Source organism: Prunus dulcis, chromosome 1, assembly GCF_902201215.1.
Source record: "Prunus dulcis chromosome 1, ALMONDv2, whole genome shotgun sequence".
Lineage (NCBI taxonomy): Eukaryota > Viridiplantae > Streptophyta > Magnoliopsida > Rosales > Rosaceae > Prunus > Prunus dulcis.
Genome location: NC_047650.1, coordinates 37,828,899 through 37,841,785, shown reverse-complemented (window position 1 = coordinate 37,841,785; position 12,887 = coordinate 37,828,899). Strand labels below are relative to the sequence as shown.

At 33.9% G+C, this 12,887-nt stretch overlaps 1 protein-coding gene across 1 annotated transcript; it reads left to right on the top strand.

The window, feature by feature from the left end:
- The first annotated feature begins 11,099 nt into the window (after positions 1 to 11,099).
- LOC117615423 (protein NODULATION SIGNALING PATHWAY 2) lies at positions 11,100 to 12,647 on the top strand. Its single transcript, XM_034344501.1, has one exon. It carries the CDS (start codon positions 11,100 to 11,102, stop codon positions 12,645 to 12,647), a length of 1,548 nt encoding a protein of 515 aa, XP_034200392.1.
- Positions 12,648 to 12,887: the final 240 nt, after the last annotated feature.

The window sequence follows — 12,887 nt, the reverse complement described above, 5'->3', positions numbered from 1 at the left end:
TATAAATATAAAAATATAGGTATATTATTTTCCAGAAAAAAATTAACAAAAATAAGTCAATTACTTTGTAATTGAAATTTTCGTACATTTTTCATAAATTAAAAATAGGTACACAATAATTTATAGAAAATAGGTACGTTGTATAATTGAAATTTATGCACATTTTTTATAAATTGAAATTTATGCACATTTTTTATAAATTAAAAATAGGTACATTATTTAGAAGAAAAAAATAAGTTCATTATACTAGGTAAATTTTTTTACTAGGTATACATTATTGGAGAAAAAAAAAAGGTACATTATTTAGAGAAAAAAAAAATAGGTACATTATTTAGAAAAAAATATAGGTTTATTATTAGAGGAAAAAAATAGGTTCATTATACTAGGTATTGTTTTACTAGGTACATTATTAGAGAAAAAAAAAATTTGTACATTATTTTGAGAGGAAAAACAGGTCCATTTAAAAAAAAATTGTTTTAGAATGTACACTATTATTAATAAAACTATAATAAAAAAGAATATTAGTCGTATAATTCATAAAAGACAACAACATTAATTCTTAAATTTAATATTGAATTTAAATTACTAATACTTTAAATAGATTACTAATCGTAATTCAAAGAAGGAAAACACCATTAATTTAAAAATAGATTACTGATATTTTAATGTGGAATTTAATATTTAATTTCAAATAAGTTTCTAAATTAGTTCCTACATCCATTAATTACAACTATTTGGAGATCTTTCCAAATTCAAGCGGGTGTCATTAGTTACACCCTCCATAATACATTAACTTATAAACATGGGTAGTTTTGGAATTAGAAAAATACAATAAATCCGATTTTAAGTTATATTAGGTAACTTGCTTAGTTGGATCCTAGTCATCGGGTATTATTTGAAAAATTGGGTATTTTAAATAGAAAACTAAAGAAAAGGATTGTAGGTGATTTAAAACAAATTTTATGGGTTTAAGCTCAATTTATTTAAAAAAAATAAAGATATATAGAGCTTATGCTATTAAATACTTCAACAAGAGAATAAAATCGTACTGAATTTTATATTTAATTGAAAGGTGAAATCAGCATTATGGTGGGTGACAATATAGCCTCACTTACTTCCAAATTTAACCATGCATCACAAGATAAAGAAGACAACGCTGTCAACAACCCACTGTTTGATCTTTAATCCAAAGCACTGCAATTTGCATCTTCTTAATTAATTAAAGTCGCTGTCTGTTTTCAATAGAAAACCCATTTGGTGCTTTTGAAACCCCCATTTAGAAACTAATTTAAAATCATAAACATAAACAACTACTTAATTATAGCTAAACAAGACAATTAAGTAGCCATCAGTAATCACACAAAGTGGCGTCACTGCCTCCATCTTTAATCTTCTTGTTAAGGTTTATTTATTTATAAATATATTTTAAAAGATAAATTCAAGGAGTGGCCATGACATGCAACAATTATCTAGGAGCATAAACTATGGCTCCACGTGGAAGAGACCCAGAAGCTCTCCTACCTATTTCCAACCTTCTCGTTGCATACACGTGTACCAAATTTAAAATTGTACGTATAAAGATTGGATTAAGTTTAGGTTTCAAATTAAAGTACTACATTGGAACAACGAGTTCCATTTTCAGATATTGTAAGGTTGTCAAAGTGAAACATTACATCATGCTGGTGAAATGTCATGCTCATCTTCACATATTGCTGAAACTTGTGAAAAACTGATTAAGGCCAAAGTGGTTTTGGCTTTGATTAACTACTACTAGTTAATTGCATTGTAAAATGGACAAACTTACATTAAGGAAATTGTCCAAAGCCTATGAACTCACACCAGCCATCGTTTTTTTCAGTGGGTGAGGGCAAATTAACTTTGTGGGTTTGCTTGTACTTTTATAAATGATGAAATTAGAAAATAAAGAAGATAATGAGGCTCGGTTTGAAACTGCTTTTGCAAAAACTTATGTTTATAAGTGCTTCTTCACAAAGTACTTTTATTTCTGCAAGTGTACACCTCTCATTTTCTTTGTAATTTTTCATAAGTCATTGCTTGAGACCCGTCTGTTCATGGTCAGACATAATGTCGATCACTACATGTTTAAAAGAATTTAGGTTGGCTTCCTTAATTACGTGCCTTGTTGGGAAAATAAAACAAAAACAAAAACAAATCAAGATTGACATTTGTCAAGCAATGGCAACTGCCAGGACACAACATGCAACCCACAATCCTGTTCCCGATTTGTAAGCTTCGAACCTAATCAAACAAGACCTTCCTACGGTTAATGGATAAATATGAACTGCCTCAAATTAAAAACAAATGTTATATGATATCATGAAAAAGAGTTTCATGGGGATAGTTATGTAACACGTAAGTGTTTATTATCGTGATTAGGTTATGTGATAAGAAATATAAGTACACTCGATGTTCATGGGAACATATAATGTGCACATTTTATTCTCATTGAATTCTGCTTGAATTTTACATATAAGCAATATTCACCAGTTAGGTCATCCGCAATAATAACGTTAAAATTTTCTTACATTTAAAGATTATAATTTTCAAATCAATAAAAGATTCTACTTCGATGATTTTAATGTTTGATCTAAATTCTTTTTTTTCTTCATAAAACTATGATAAGCCTCAAATAATTTATGAAATTGGGTTAATGAACACATTATAGTGATTAGATTTTTATTTATATATTTATAAATTATTGGGGGAGCAGGGTTCAAATTGGAACATTCTCCATACCACAAGAACCCATGTATAAATTTTAATGCTTTTAATTGTCCCAAAAACAAAATGGTAGCTTTCTCACTTCATTATCAATTCTTTCATTTCATCACAACAAAGTCTGGCAAAGACAATGAGAAAAACAAATCAGTTGGGAGTTGCCGAGCTCCTTATTGTCCTCTTTCGGTAATTCCAACCAACACAGAATGCTGCACTGATTTACCAGTTATTTCATCAATCAACCCTCATTTGCTTGAATCGTTCATTATGTTTTGTATATATTAATGTGGCAACAGTCACATATCATCAGTTCTGAAATAAAATAAAATAAAATAAAAGTCACATATCTGTCATCATTTATATAATGTAGCTTAATATATATATATATATATATATATATCTTAACAAGCTTAATAAATTTATTTAAGAATAGAGCATGAACAAACAGTGAGGTCCCGAGTTCAAATGAGCGTCACTCTTGTAAACTCAACCGGCCAACAAAATATTAGACTCGATTGAGATAGAGGTATTTGAAAGAGAAGATTTGAATTTGATAATAAGGCTAAATTTGTTAAAAACAATTAGAAAACGTTAGATTGAATTAATATATTTGGAAGCCATGTTTTCTTTCTTTCATTGTTATTGACATACATGAATTGTAGTCATCGGAAGAAATAATTTAACCATATATATCTCATCTAAATCCCTAGATTTGGAATCCCTCCGTCCAGTCCAAATGGACCAAAACATTATTATGCTCAACCATAATTGAGATAAGCTGGTCGAATGGAGTTTGTTAGTGTTGTACATTTTGATTATTTCTTTTGATCAATAAATAATTTGACTAAGCTATTTATTATTGGGATCACTTAAAATAACGATTGCTAAGTCCCATCTCATGTTTGGTATATACTAATGGATACCAAATCACAAAACATTTTAATGAAAGTTGACAATCCTAAATTGTGTTTAAGGAACAAATAGAATTATATTTTATATCATTTTCAATTGTTTTTTTTTTTCTGAAATAATGGGCCAATGAATGCCTTGACTTTGATTATGGAATTGCTTAATTCTGATAATGGTTAACACCATCCAATGTTAGCTCCACAGATGGCAGATGCTGATCCAATTAGCAACTTTGAAAACCCTAAATGTGGAATTATAACTTCAATTTGTGCTGATTTGCATGTAGTTTCCAAGAAGATGTAAGAAATGTTGATGTCGTGGGTCCTACTTTATAGCTAGTTTTATGATATGGCTAAAGAATTTGATATGGCTCAAAATTGGGTGATATAGTTAGCTTAACGAACGTAATGTTATATAGTTATCATCAAGATTGGTACAAATATGGAGTTTCATTAATTTGGCCCAAAAGATGCATCAAACCCACATCATAATTACAACTTAAAATAACAGAGATCAAGCAGCAAAGACAAAATTCTGCTTCAGTTTAATTTATTTATCAATTATATATAAAGCAGCTGATTTTTTTTTTTTTTATTGGATGAGCAAGCTTATGTAATTTAAATGCACAGCGAAGCTCAAACAAAGACAAACTGAAAAACAAAAAGTTCAAGTTCCCCAATGTCTTCTTCTAATTAACTAATCAAACCTATGAGCTTGTTTGCGCTGATGATCTGCTGGTTGTTTGAGGAACAGTACCCGATTTATGACTCATTCATTCCATCCATTGAAATCATCAACACCCGTGATTAAGCTAATCAGTCCACCTTAACATGTTTAACTAATTCAAAACTTAATTAATATTTTGGGTTCGGGAATTGCTTTTGAGCTGGCTGGCCATATATGACCACTTGGTCCTTCAACATTAAGTCAGTAGCATGTTTCTGCGTTATGCAGAAGTGTAACCCACGAGAAAAACTTGGGTCGCGAGTGTTCTTATCATGTATCAGGTATTGTCTAGTTAAAATATATCACGCAAAGCAGAGCTACTTTTAGACTAAAGTAGACTCTAGTTGAGTGCAAAAAAATTTAAACATTGAAATTTAATGCTAAATTTCAAGGACTCCGCTCTATTTATTGGAAATTAAGACACCTGAACCAGTAAAAAATGGCAAACTCCACTTTAGTAGCTCTAAGAAAAAAGTCAATAAATCATCCATACATAACATATGGAAAAAAAACACCTTATTTTGATGAAAATTCCTAATTTCGCGCTTGCTGTCACTTTCAATTTTATAATGCATGATAAGTTTTACTAGAAGGTACTTATCACTCAAATGGTCAGTGCATTACAAAAACACACTGACACAAATTTTTCTCATAACCCACATATCACAATGATTTAATGATGCATATGAAAAGCTAGAAACAAAGTTATATTTCGAAGAACACAAAGGTTGGCCTAAAAGAAAGGGAAAGAAACAAACATACATTTTGATGTGCTCAGAGGTTGACCTGGGGTCTTCCTAACCAAAAAAACTAAGGGGGTTCATTTCCCCAACAGGTCAGATTTTGCCACCTCCATTGAAGTAAAGAACTAAAATGGATGGATATATCATATATGAACATGCTATATGCATGTACTACTATTTTACTATAATTTGCTTCTTGATTGATATATTATTGTATTGAAGGGAATCTCATGCCATGGGAACCGACAAGGAATCTACATCTCTCCAGTATAACTTAGGGTATATACGGTTGCATATTTGTATTGGGTGAGTTGTTTAATTATTGGATCGGAGTTGACAATAATTAAGTTCAAGAACCAATATATTATTCCGTATACGTCCATATATATATTTATGTAAATCGGCCAATAATGGAGTGCTTTGACTTGGATTAATATAAAATGGCTCTTACCATGTTGCTCTCGTCACCCTCCATTCTCCATCAATGTACAAAGCCAAATTTTATGAATTGGAAAATTTGAATTCGTAATCTCTTCCAATATTGAAATCTAATATTGAGAAGATAAATATTATTAGACTGTTAGATTACGAATTAGTTGATTGAATGAATTTAAACAATCTAAAGAAAATGAGGATAGTCCAATTTGGACGTTTGGGTATTCATGCATTCAACATAAATATGCACAACTCTATTGTATTTCGAGCCAGTTTAGGATTGTTGTCACTTTTTTAAAAAGATGCTTTTGTTATGTTTTGAAAATAATCAATTATGAAATAAAGCAGTTCCATATTTGGTAAATAATATTGTTAAAATATTTTTAGTGTAAAAAGTAGTGTCAAAAGCATTTGGTAAATTTTAATATAAAACTGTTGTAACTGTGGATGATGATAAATAGACATGATGCTGAAAGTGTTATGTGCTAACCATGTGGTGGTGGTGGTCTAACTACAAATACTAATTAACCTATTTTGTCAAGTACCAATCTCTACACATGTCGCAATGAACCCCAAAGAAAAGAAAAACTAGAAAACAAATTGCTTAATAAAATGATATGCGTAACATAGCCAACAAATGCATGACTGTTATTACCACTTTCAACCTTTTATTTACATTTGCTTGTTCCCGCTTGACCCAACCTTGGTTTCACATTGTAACGACATCATTTCCAACTTAATACGTTACGATATCCAATTTAACTTGTACTTTTACATTATATCCCTATAATTTTCAATTTAATATGTTACGACATCCAATGATGTAATTTTAAGTAAAAAATTCAATGCAACGTAAGATATTTGTTTTCGACACTCAGTCCAATTTGACCATAATACTATTAAAAAATGAATAATGAAGCTTGCAACATCAATGATTGACAATTATTCATATGTGCGCGTAAAATTTTTGCTTCTTAAAAAATCAATACAACATAAGATATTTATTTTCTACACTCAATCCATTCCGACCCTAATACATATTTGAAAATGGACAATGAAACTTCCAACATCAACAACTGACAATTATTCATATATATGCAAATAACTGCGTCTCCAATTTTATCTTGAACTTGCCTCTCATTCAAAAACACAATAAATAAATAAAACGTAGAGAGAAAAACTGATGTTTTAACTCTCTTTGAGCTATCTCTCTGCCGTCCCGTAGGTCTGAGATTAGCGTCCCCGAAGAATGCGCGTGCTTCTCTTTCAGAAACATGCAGGCCTCTGGATTATAATAGAATTGTGATCCAATCATGCAACTGTTTATTAGGTCACTTATGACGTAATTCATTTAATCCGTAATTTATGCTCTCCATGAAAGTAGCATACACTTAAAGAGAAGGGTCACTGTCTTTGTCAAAGGATTGCCATGCTGACTTTCCACATCCATCTGTTGACTTTCTGCTGCGACTTCATCTTCAAAAATCCTGGCCATGGATTTAGTTGACTTTATTGAGCAACTATCACTTCCATTCGTTGGTCATGAGGGATTTACAAATTGGAACAATTATCCATACCAGGGGCTTGTAGTTCAAGTGATAAAGAGCAGTTATCCATGCATCTGAAGTTCTGTGTTCGAATCACCCTATCTCAATATCGCTTGTATATAATTAAAAAATCAATTCTGTTTTTACATGTGACTTGTAGGTACACAAAATGAATCTTTAGTGGGTCTAATTAAGAGGTAAAAATTTGCTTTGAAAAAAATAATTGACAGTACAAAGTTAAGGCATGCATTGGTAAAGTAGTAATGACTTCTAAAATTGCCTGGTCATGCTGTTTTTTTTCTAATCCTAAAACTAAAACCATAATTAAATGCGTTAACTTCTGTTTAAAAATGGGTACCTTAATCATACAAGTTTTTAGTACTCACATATTAGTAATGATTCACCATCAGATACAAAAAATTAATAGAAAATAAAAATATGGCATGCACCTCACATGCAAGTTATATAAGAAAATAAAAATATCTATCTCAAAAGAATATATAAAATGATAATAATTTTGATGAAGATCAAGTTTACCATTTGAAAGCTATTTATAGATGTAAACATGTCTCTTCGCTTGCTTGAAGTTTTCTAATGCTAAATTCTAAAGTGTCTGTTTAAACTTTAAACCAACAAATTCATCCTTTTAACTATCACCACATCTTAAATTAACTGTTTGTATGTGTCCTTTCTTAATTTAACATATATAAATTTTTGTTGTTGTTGTTGAAGTTAGGAAGGAGAGGAGGAAAACTCACACACACGAATACCATGTGGGCTTGAACCGAGAACCACTAATAAAATGCCAGAAAACTCGTGATCAAAACCTCTGTGCCATGTTGAGAGACATGCCTTTGGTGTAAATTTTTTTAGGGCAACACTTTGTCTTATTTTTATAGTGAGTAATATTTATAATTATTTGTATGAAAACAAATATACACTTTCTAATAAAGATGTGGAGCCTATGATACAAATATAGTTATGTATATGATTCGAGTACATTTGTGTGTGCTTGGATTGATGAATCACAGTGTTATTTGTCAGTTCATATAACATGTTATGTTGTCGAACTCGAATTTAGACGATCCATTTAAATAATAAGTTACCTAATCAACAATTTACAATTCAAATTCATAAACTAACAACATAATATATGAAATTGTATAATAGGGAACCAAAGGCCGGGTGCCCTAAATGAACTCACCCAACCATGTTTCTTTGCCCTAGAAGACCCCATGAGGTGGTGAAGCCTTTTAGTGTTTTCCAACCAACACACAAGACATTCTCAGTGTAAAATTTGCAATTGAAAGTGAAAGAAAGCGAACGTAGTGGCTCAGTGGGTAGCAGACAAATCAAGATTGAGCAAGCCTTAATTTATTTAATTCAAATTAATAAAAACCCATCTCTCTCTCTCTCTCTCTCTCTCTCTCTCTCTCTATTTTTTTTTTTTGTTTTGGAATGATTAAATCCCATCTCTTTCTCACCAAAAAAATTTGAAGTAAGTTGAGCTGAGCCGGTCGAGCCGGCAAGATTGAGGTGGCAAGGATGCTGATATGGTGAAAAAGCAGGGCAGTCAAACTCTGAGAGGAAGCTTTTGAACTGTATGCAGCAGCTGAATCGTAAGTGACACAAACAAAGGCTTCATGTGTTGTGGAGTTTAATCTGTATATGGTTAAAGCTTTGTCCAAAAGCCCTTTTCGCAACAGAGCTTTCACTTTGATGATTTCTACGCGAATTTAAGTGGTCGCTCTCCTGAAGTAATTGGTTGTCGGGAGCTTCATTTTGCTGCCATGCACTTGTTTTCTCTCATATCTCCACTTTTTTCCATTATACTTTTTTATTTTCAACACTTTCCCAATCCAAGATTTTTATTTTTTTGTATTCTCACGGAGGATGAATGTACGTGAGTTTAATTACGTAATACATGTAGATTGCGTATAAAGTTTTAATCAAAAAGAGAGAAGAGTTTTGAACTTCTTCTTTTTTAGTAAAAGTGAAGTAATAGTCTAAACTAGATAGAAGGGAGGAGGATTTCTCTCTCTCTCACACACACACAACTATGATGTCGTAAAGATTCAAACTTTAAACTTCTGATCTGCAAATCAAGACTTTTTTTCACTAACATAGACCCAATTGGCAAAAGAGTTTTGAACTTAAGATCTCATCAAATTTTACAAAGAAAATATTACTAAACTACAAATTAATTGAGAGAATTTACTAATGATTATGTATATGGGATTTACCCTAAATTTTTTGGTACCCACTACTCAAATTGGCCTGCCGTTGGGAAGCACATGTTGTTGAGTATATAATCTCGCAGAAAAGATCTGTTTTGTTTATTGGTGGTACTTTTATCAAAGTTTGAGGAAAAATGTTTTCATTTATCTTGTATATAATACTAGTTAGCTAGACTCCATTGACTGAAGAAAAAGGAACTTGCTAGCCAGACTCCCTCGCACACGTTTTTTTTCTCGGAATTTGAAAAAAGATAAGAAGAAAAAAAAAGTACACGTTTTTGGTATGCTGGTATCATAAAAAGGTACATCATTATTTAAAAAGATAGAAATGATAAAAGGTTATGTTATTTTATGTAGAGAACTAGGATTTGAACTGAAGAAATACAGTAATATTTGAATTAGGTAAATTAATATTTTGGACTCTGCTTGTCTCCTTTCTTCATGCAAACAACAGAGGACAGTCTTTGAACCATTGTATAATATGGCCCTTATTAATCTCAAATGATGGAAAAACCAATCAAAAGTAATAGAGTGTTGGTTATGCCAAAATTGCAAAAAGAAAGGATTCATTGGATTTAGCTAGTCTCAATATGCAATCTTCTCAACTTCAATAAAAAGAGTTCTTAATTTGAAAAAGAAATCATTAGTTTCGTGTCGTTTTTTGTTTAACTTGTCAAATTATGATCAACTCTCTAGAGACTTTTGATCAAAATAAAGAATAAAAAAATAATCAATAAATGAACGAGTATGTCTACATTGTGAATTCACAATGTATATATAGTATACGAATGATAATCATAAGTCTAATCTTCAGTAGAAAAGATGAACTTCCAACAAGTAACAAGAGTAATATTCAAATTAAATGCATGTTTGCATTGTACAACTTTGCAAATGAACATCTAATTTCAGCATCGTTGAACTTGAAACCCATTAAATGCAAAACTTGTACGTAATATGTGAATATATTTTGTAGAAAAACTAATTGAACCTAACAATGAGTGGAAAGGAAAGAGTTGTATTTGGTGAACTTTTTACCTCATCCAATCCGATTACATCGATCAAACCAAAACGATGTCATGAATTTGAATTGAAGTTTAATTCACTAATAAAATAAAATAAAACTTTTGTTTTCACAAAACCCTGGAATTGTAATTCGAACTTCATTGTTGCATCATAATCTTTCTCAAATTTTCTTTCCTTAAATTGTGATTGAAAACTATGGATGCAGAGAATCTTGTGTTGGCCACACGCATTAATTCAGAGAGCCAAGGATTCTCATATAACTGATTCTTGAGCTATCCCCTCAGCCAAGTGAATCAAGTAAAAATAAATAATTTAATTAATTTAATTAAACCAGCAAAGTATCTTTTATTTTAGGCTGCTAGCTAGGAGAAAGCCTGTATAATACGTTGAAGTCAAAAATAATAATATTAAAATGAAATGATTAACTAAAAAAGATACCCAAAACCCAATTACTTAATTAGGAGGTTGAAAGTTAAGAATGTTAAAACTTAGGGGGCAGCAGAGCAAAAAGTCTTTAAACATATAATTAATCAAGCCTGATTAAGACCTGCAGTGTATAAAACCAAACTGAAGGTTGGGTTGATGATCAGATGAGCCCATCAATTAGTCGATGATTAAACTCTTAATTATTAGCTTACATACTCCAAACTGTCTCTTGCTCTATCTCCTTCTTCTCTCCAATCCCTCTTTAAATCAACCACTTTTTCATCACCCAACTAAGACCCATTAACCCAAGTCGCATGACCCAGTTGCTATTGAGTTCAGCTATGGCTATGGCCATTGATCAAACACTTGGTGGGCATGCGTTCGATCTGGATTTATCTGGGTGCAGCACCACCACCACCAACACCATGTCCTCCGATCACTGGTACGACTGGTCGCCTGTGGTCGACTGGGACGCGCTGGCTCCGACGGACCAGCTCGCCGGCGACGACTTCCACGAGCTCATTGAGTCGATGATGGAGGACCAGGAAGGCACTGAGCTGAACTCGTCGTCGGCGCAGGACGAGGTTCACGAATTAGAAGCGTCTAACGATACCACGTCGTCGGGCGAAATTATGATGCTAAAGGAAGAAGACGGAAGCGCTAACGGCGAGGACTCGAAGGGGCTTCGGCTGGTCCATCTGCTGATGGCGGTGGCTGAGGCCCTGACCGGCGCAAACAAGAGCCGAGATCTGGCTCGGGTGATATTGGTTCGGCTCAAGGAGTTGGTCTCTCCAACTGACGGTACTAACATGGAGAGGCTGGCAGCGTATTTTACTGAGGCCCTTCAGGGTTTGCTAGAAGGCGCCGGGGGTGTTCAGGGTAAGCATTGGATTGGGAATGGGACCCACCGAGATCATGGACACCATCCGACGGACGTGATCGCTGCGTTTCAGCTGCTCCAGGATATGTCGCCATATGTTAAGTTTGGGCACTTCACAGCCAATCAGGCGATTCTAGAGGCTGTGGCCCATGAGAGGCGGGTCCATGTTGTAGACTATGACATCATGGAGGGGATCCAATGGGCCTCTTTGATGCAGGCCTTGGTATCCAGGAAGGATGGCCCACCAACCCCGCATCTTAGGATCACGGCGTTGTCGAGGGGTGGGAGTGGGAGTGGGAGGAGATCAATCGGGACCATCCAAGAGACGGGCCGCCGTTTGACCGCATTTGCCGCCTCAATTGGTCAACCGTTTTCGTTTCATCAATGTAGGTTGGATTCAGATGAGACATTTCGACCGTCCGCTTTGAAGTTGGTCAAAGGAGAGGCCTTAGTGATCAATTGCATGCTAAACCTCCCACATTTTGGCTACCGGTCTCCGGATTCGATTGCTTCCTTTTTATCCGGAGCCAAGACCCTAAACCCGAGACTAGTAACTTTGGTAGAAGAAGAGGTCCGGCCCACGGGAGACGGAGGCTTTGTGGCCCGTTTCATGGACTCATTGTACCACTACTCAGCTGTATACGACTCACTCGAGGCCGGGTTCCCAATGCAAAGTCGGGCTCGGGCCTTAGTAGAGAGAGTGTTCTTGGGGCCCCGAATAGCCGGGTCATTGGCCCGAATATATCGTGCCAACGGGGAGGTGGGTTGCTCTTGGTCGGAGTGGTTAGGCGCGGTAGGGTTTAAGCCAATGCCAATAAGCTTTGCCAATCATTGTCAGGCAAAGCTCCTGTTGGGTTTATTTAATGATGGTTATAGGGTGGAGGAGGTGACCAATCATAGGCTGGTTTTAGGTTGGAAGTCTCGTTGTTTACTATCAGCTTCTATTTGGACGTCACCCTCAGAATCTGATTTTGTCAATTAGCTTCTTCGACTTCTTTATTTGCTCTTCAGCCCCCTTCTTTTTTTTTTTCCCTCACTGATCTTTCTTCTTTCCAAAATTTAGCTCCCAGTCCCTAGAACCCTCAACTTGGTTTTCAAATTGTAGCAAAGTTTTGAACCAAATGTTGGTCAAAATTGTAACCAAACATAATTTTGGGATTTCGTTTCAAGCCAATGTAGTTGAGCTCTTTTAAGTGTGTCTTACGTTGTTGTGTTTGGGACT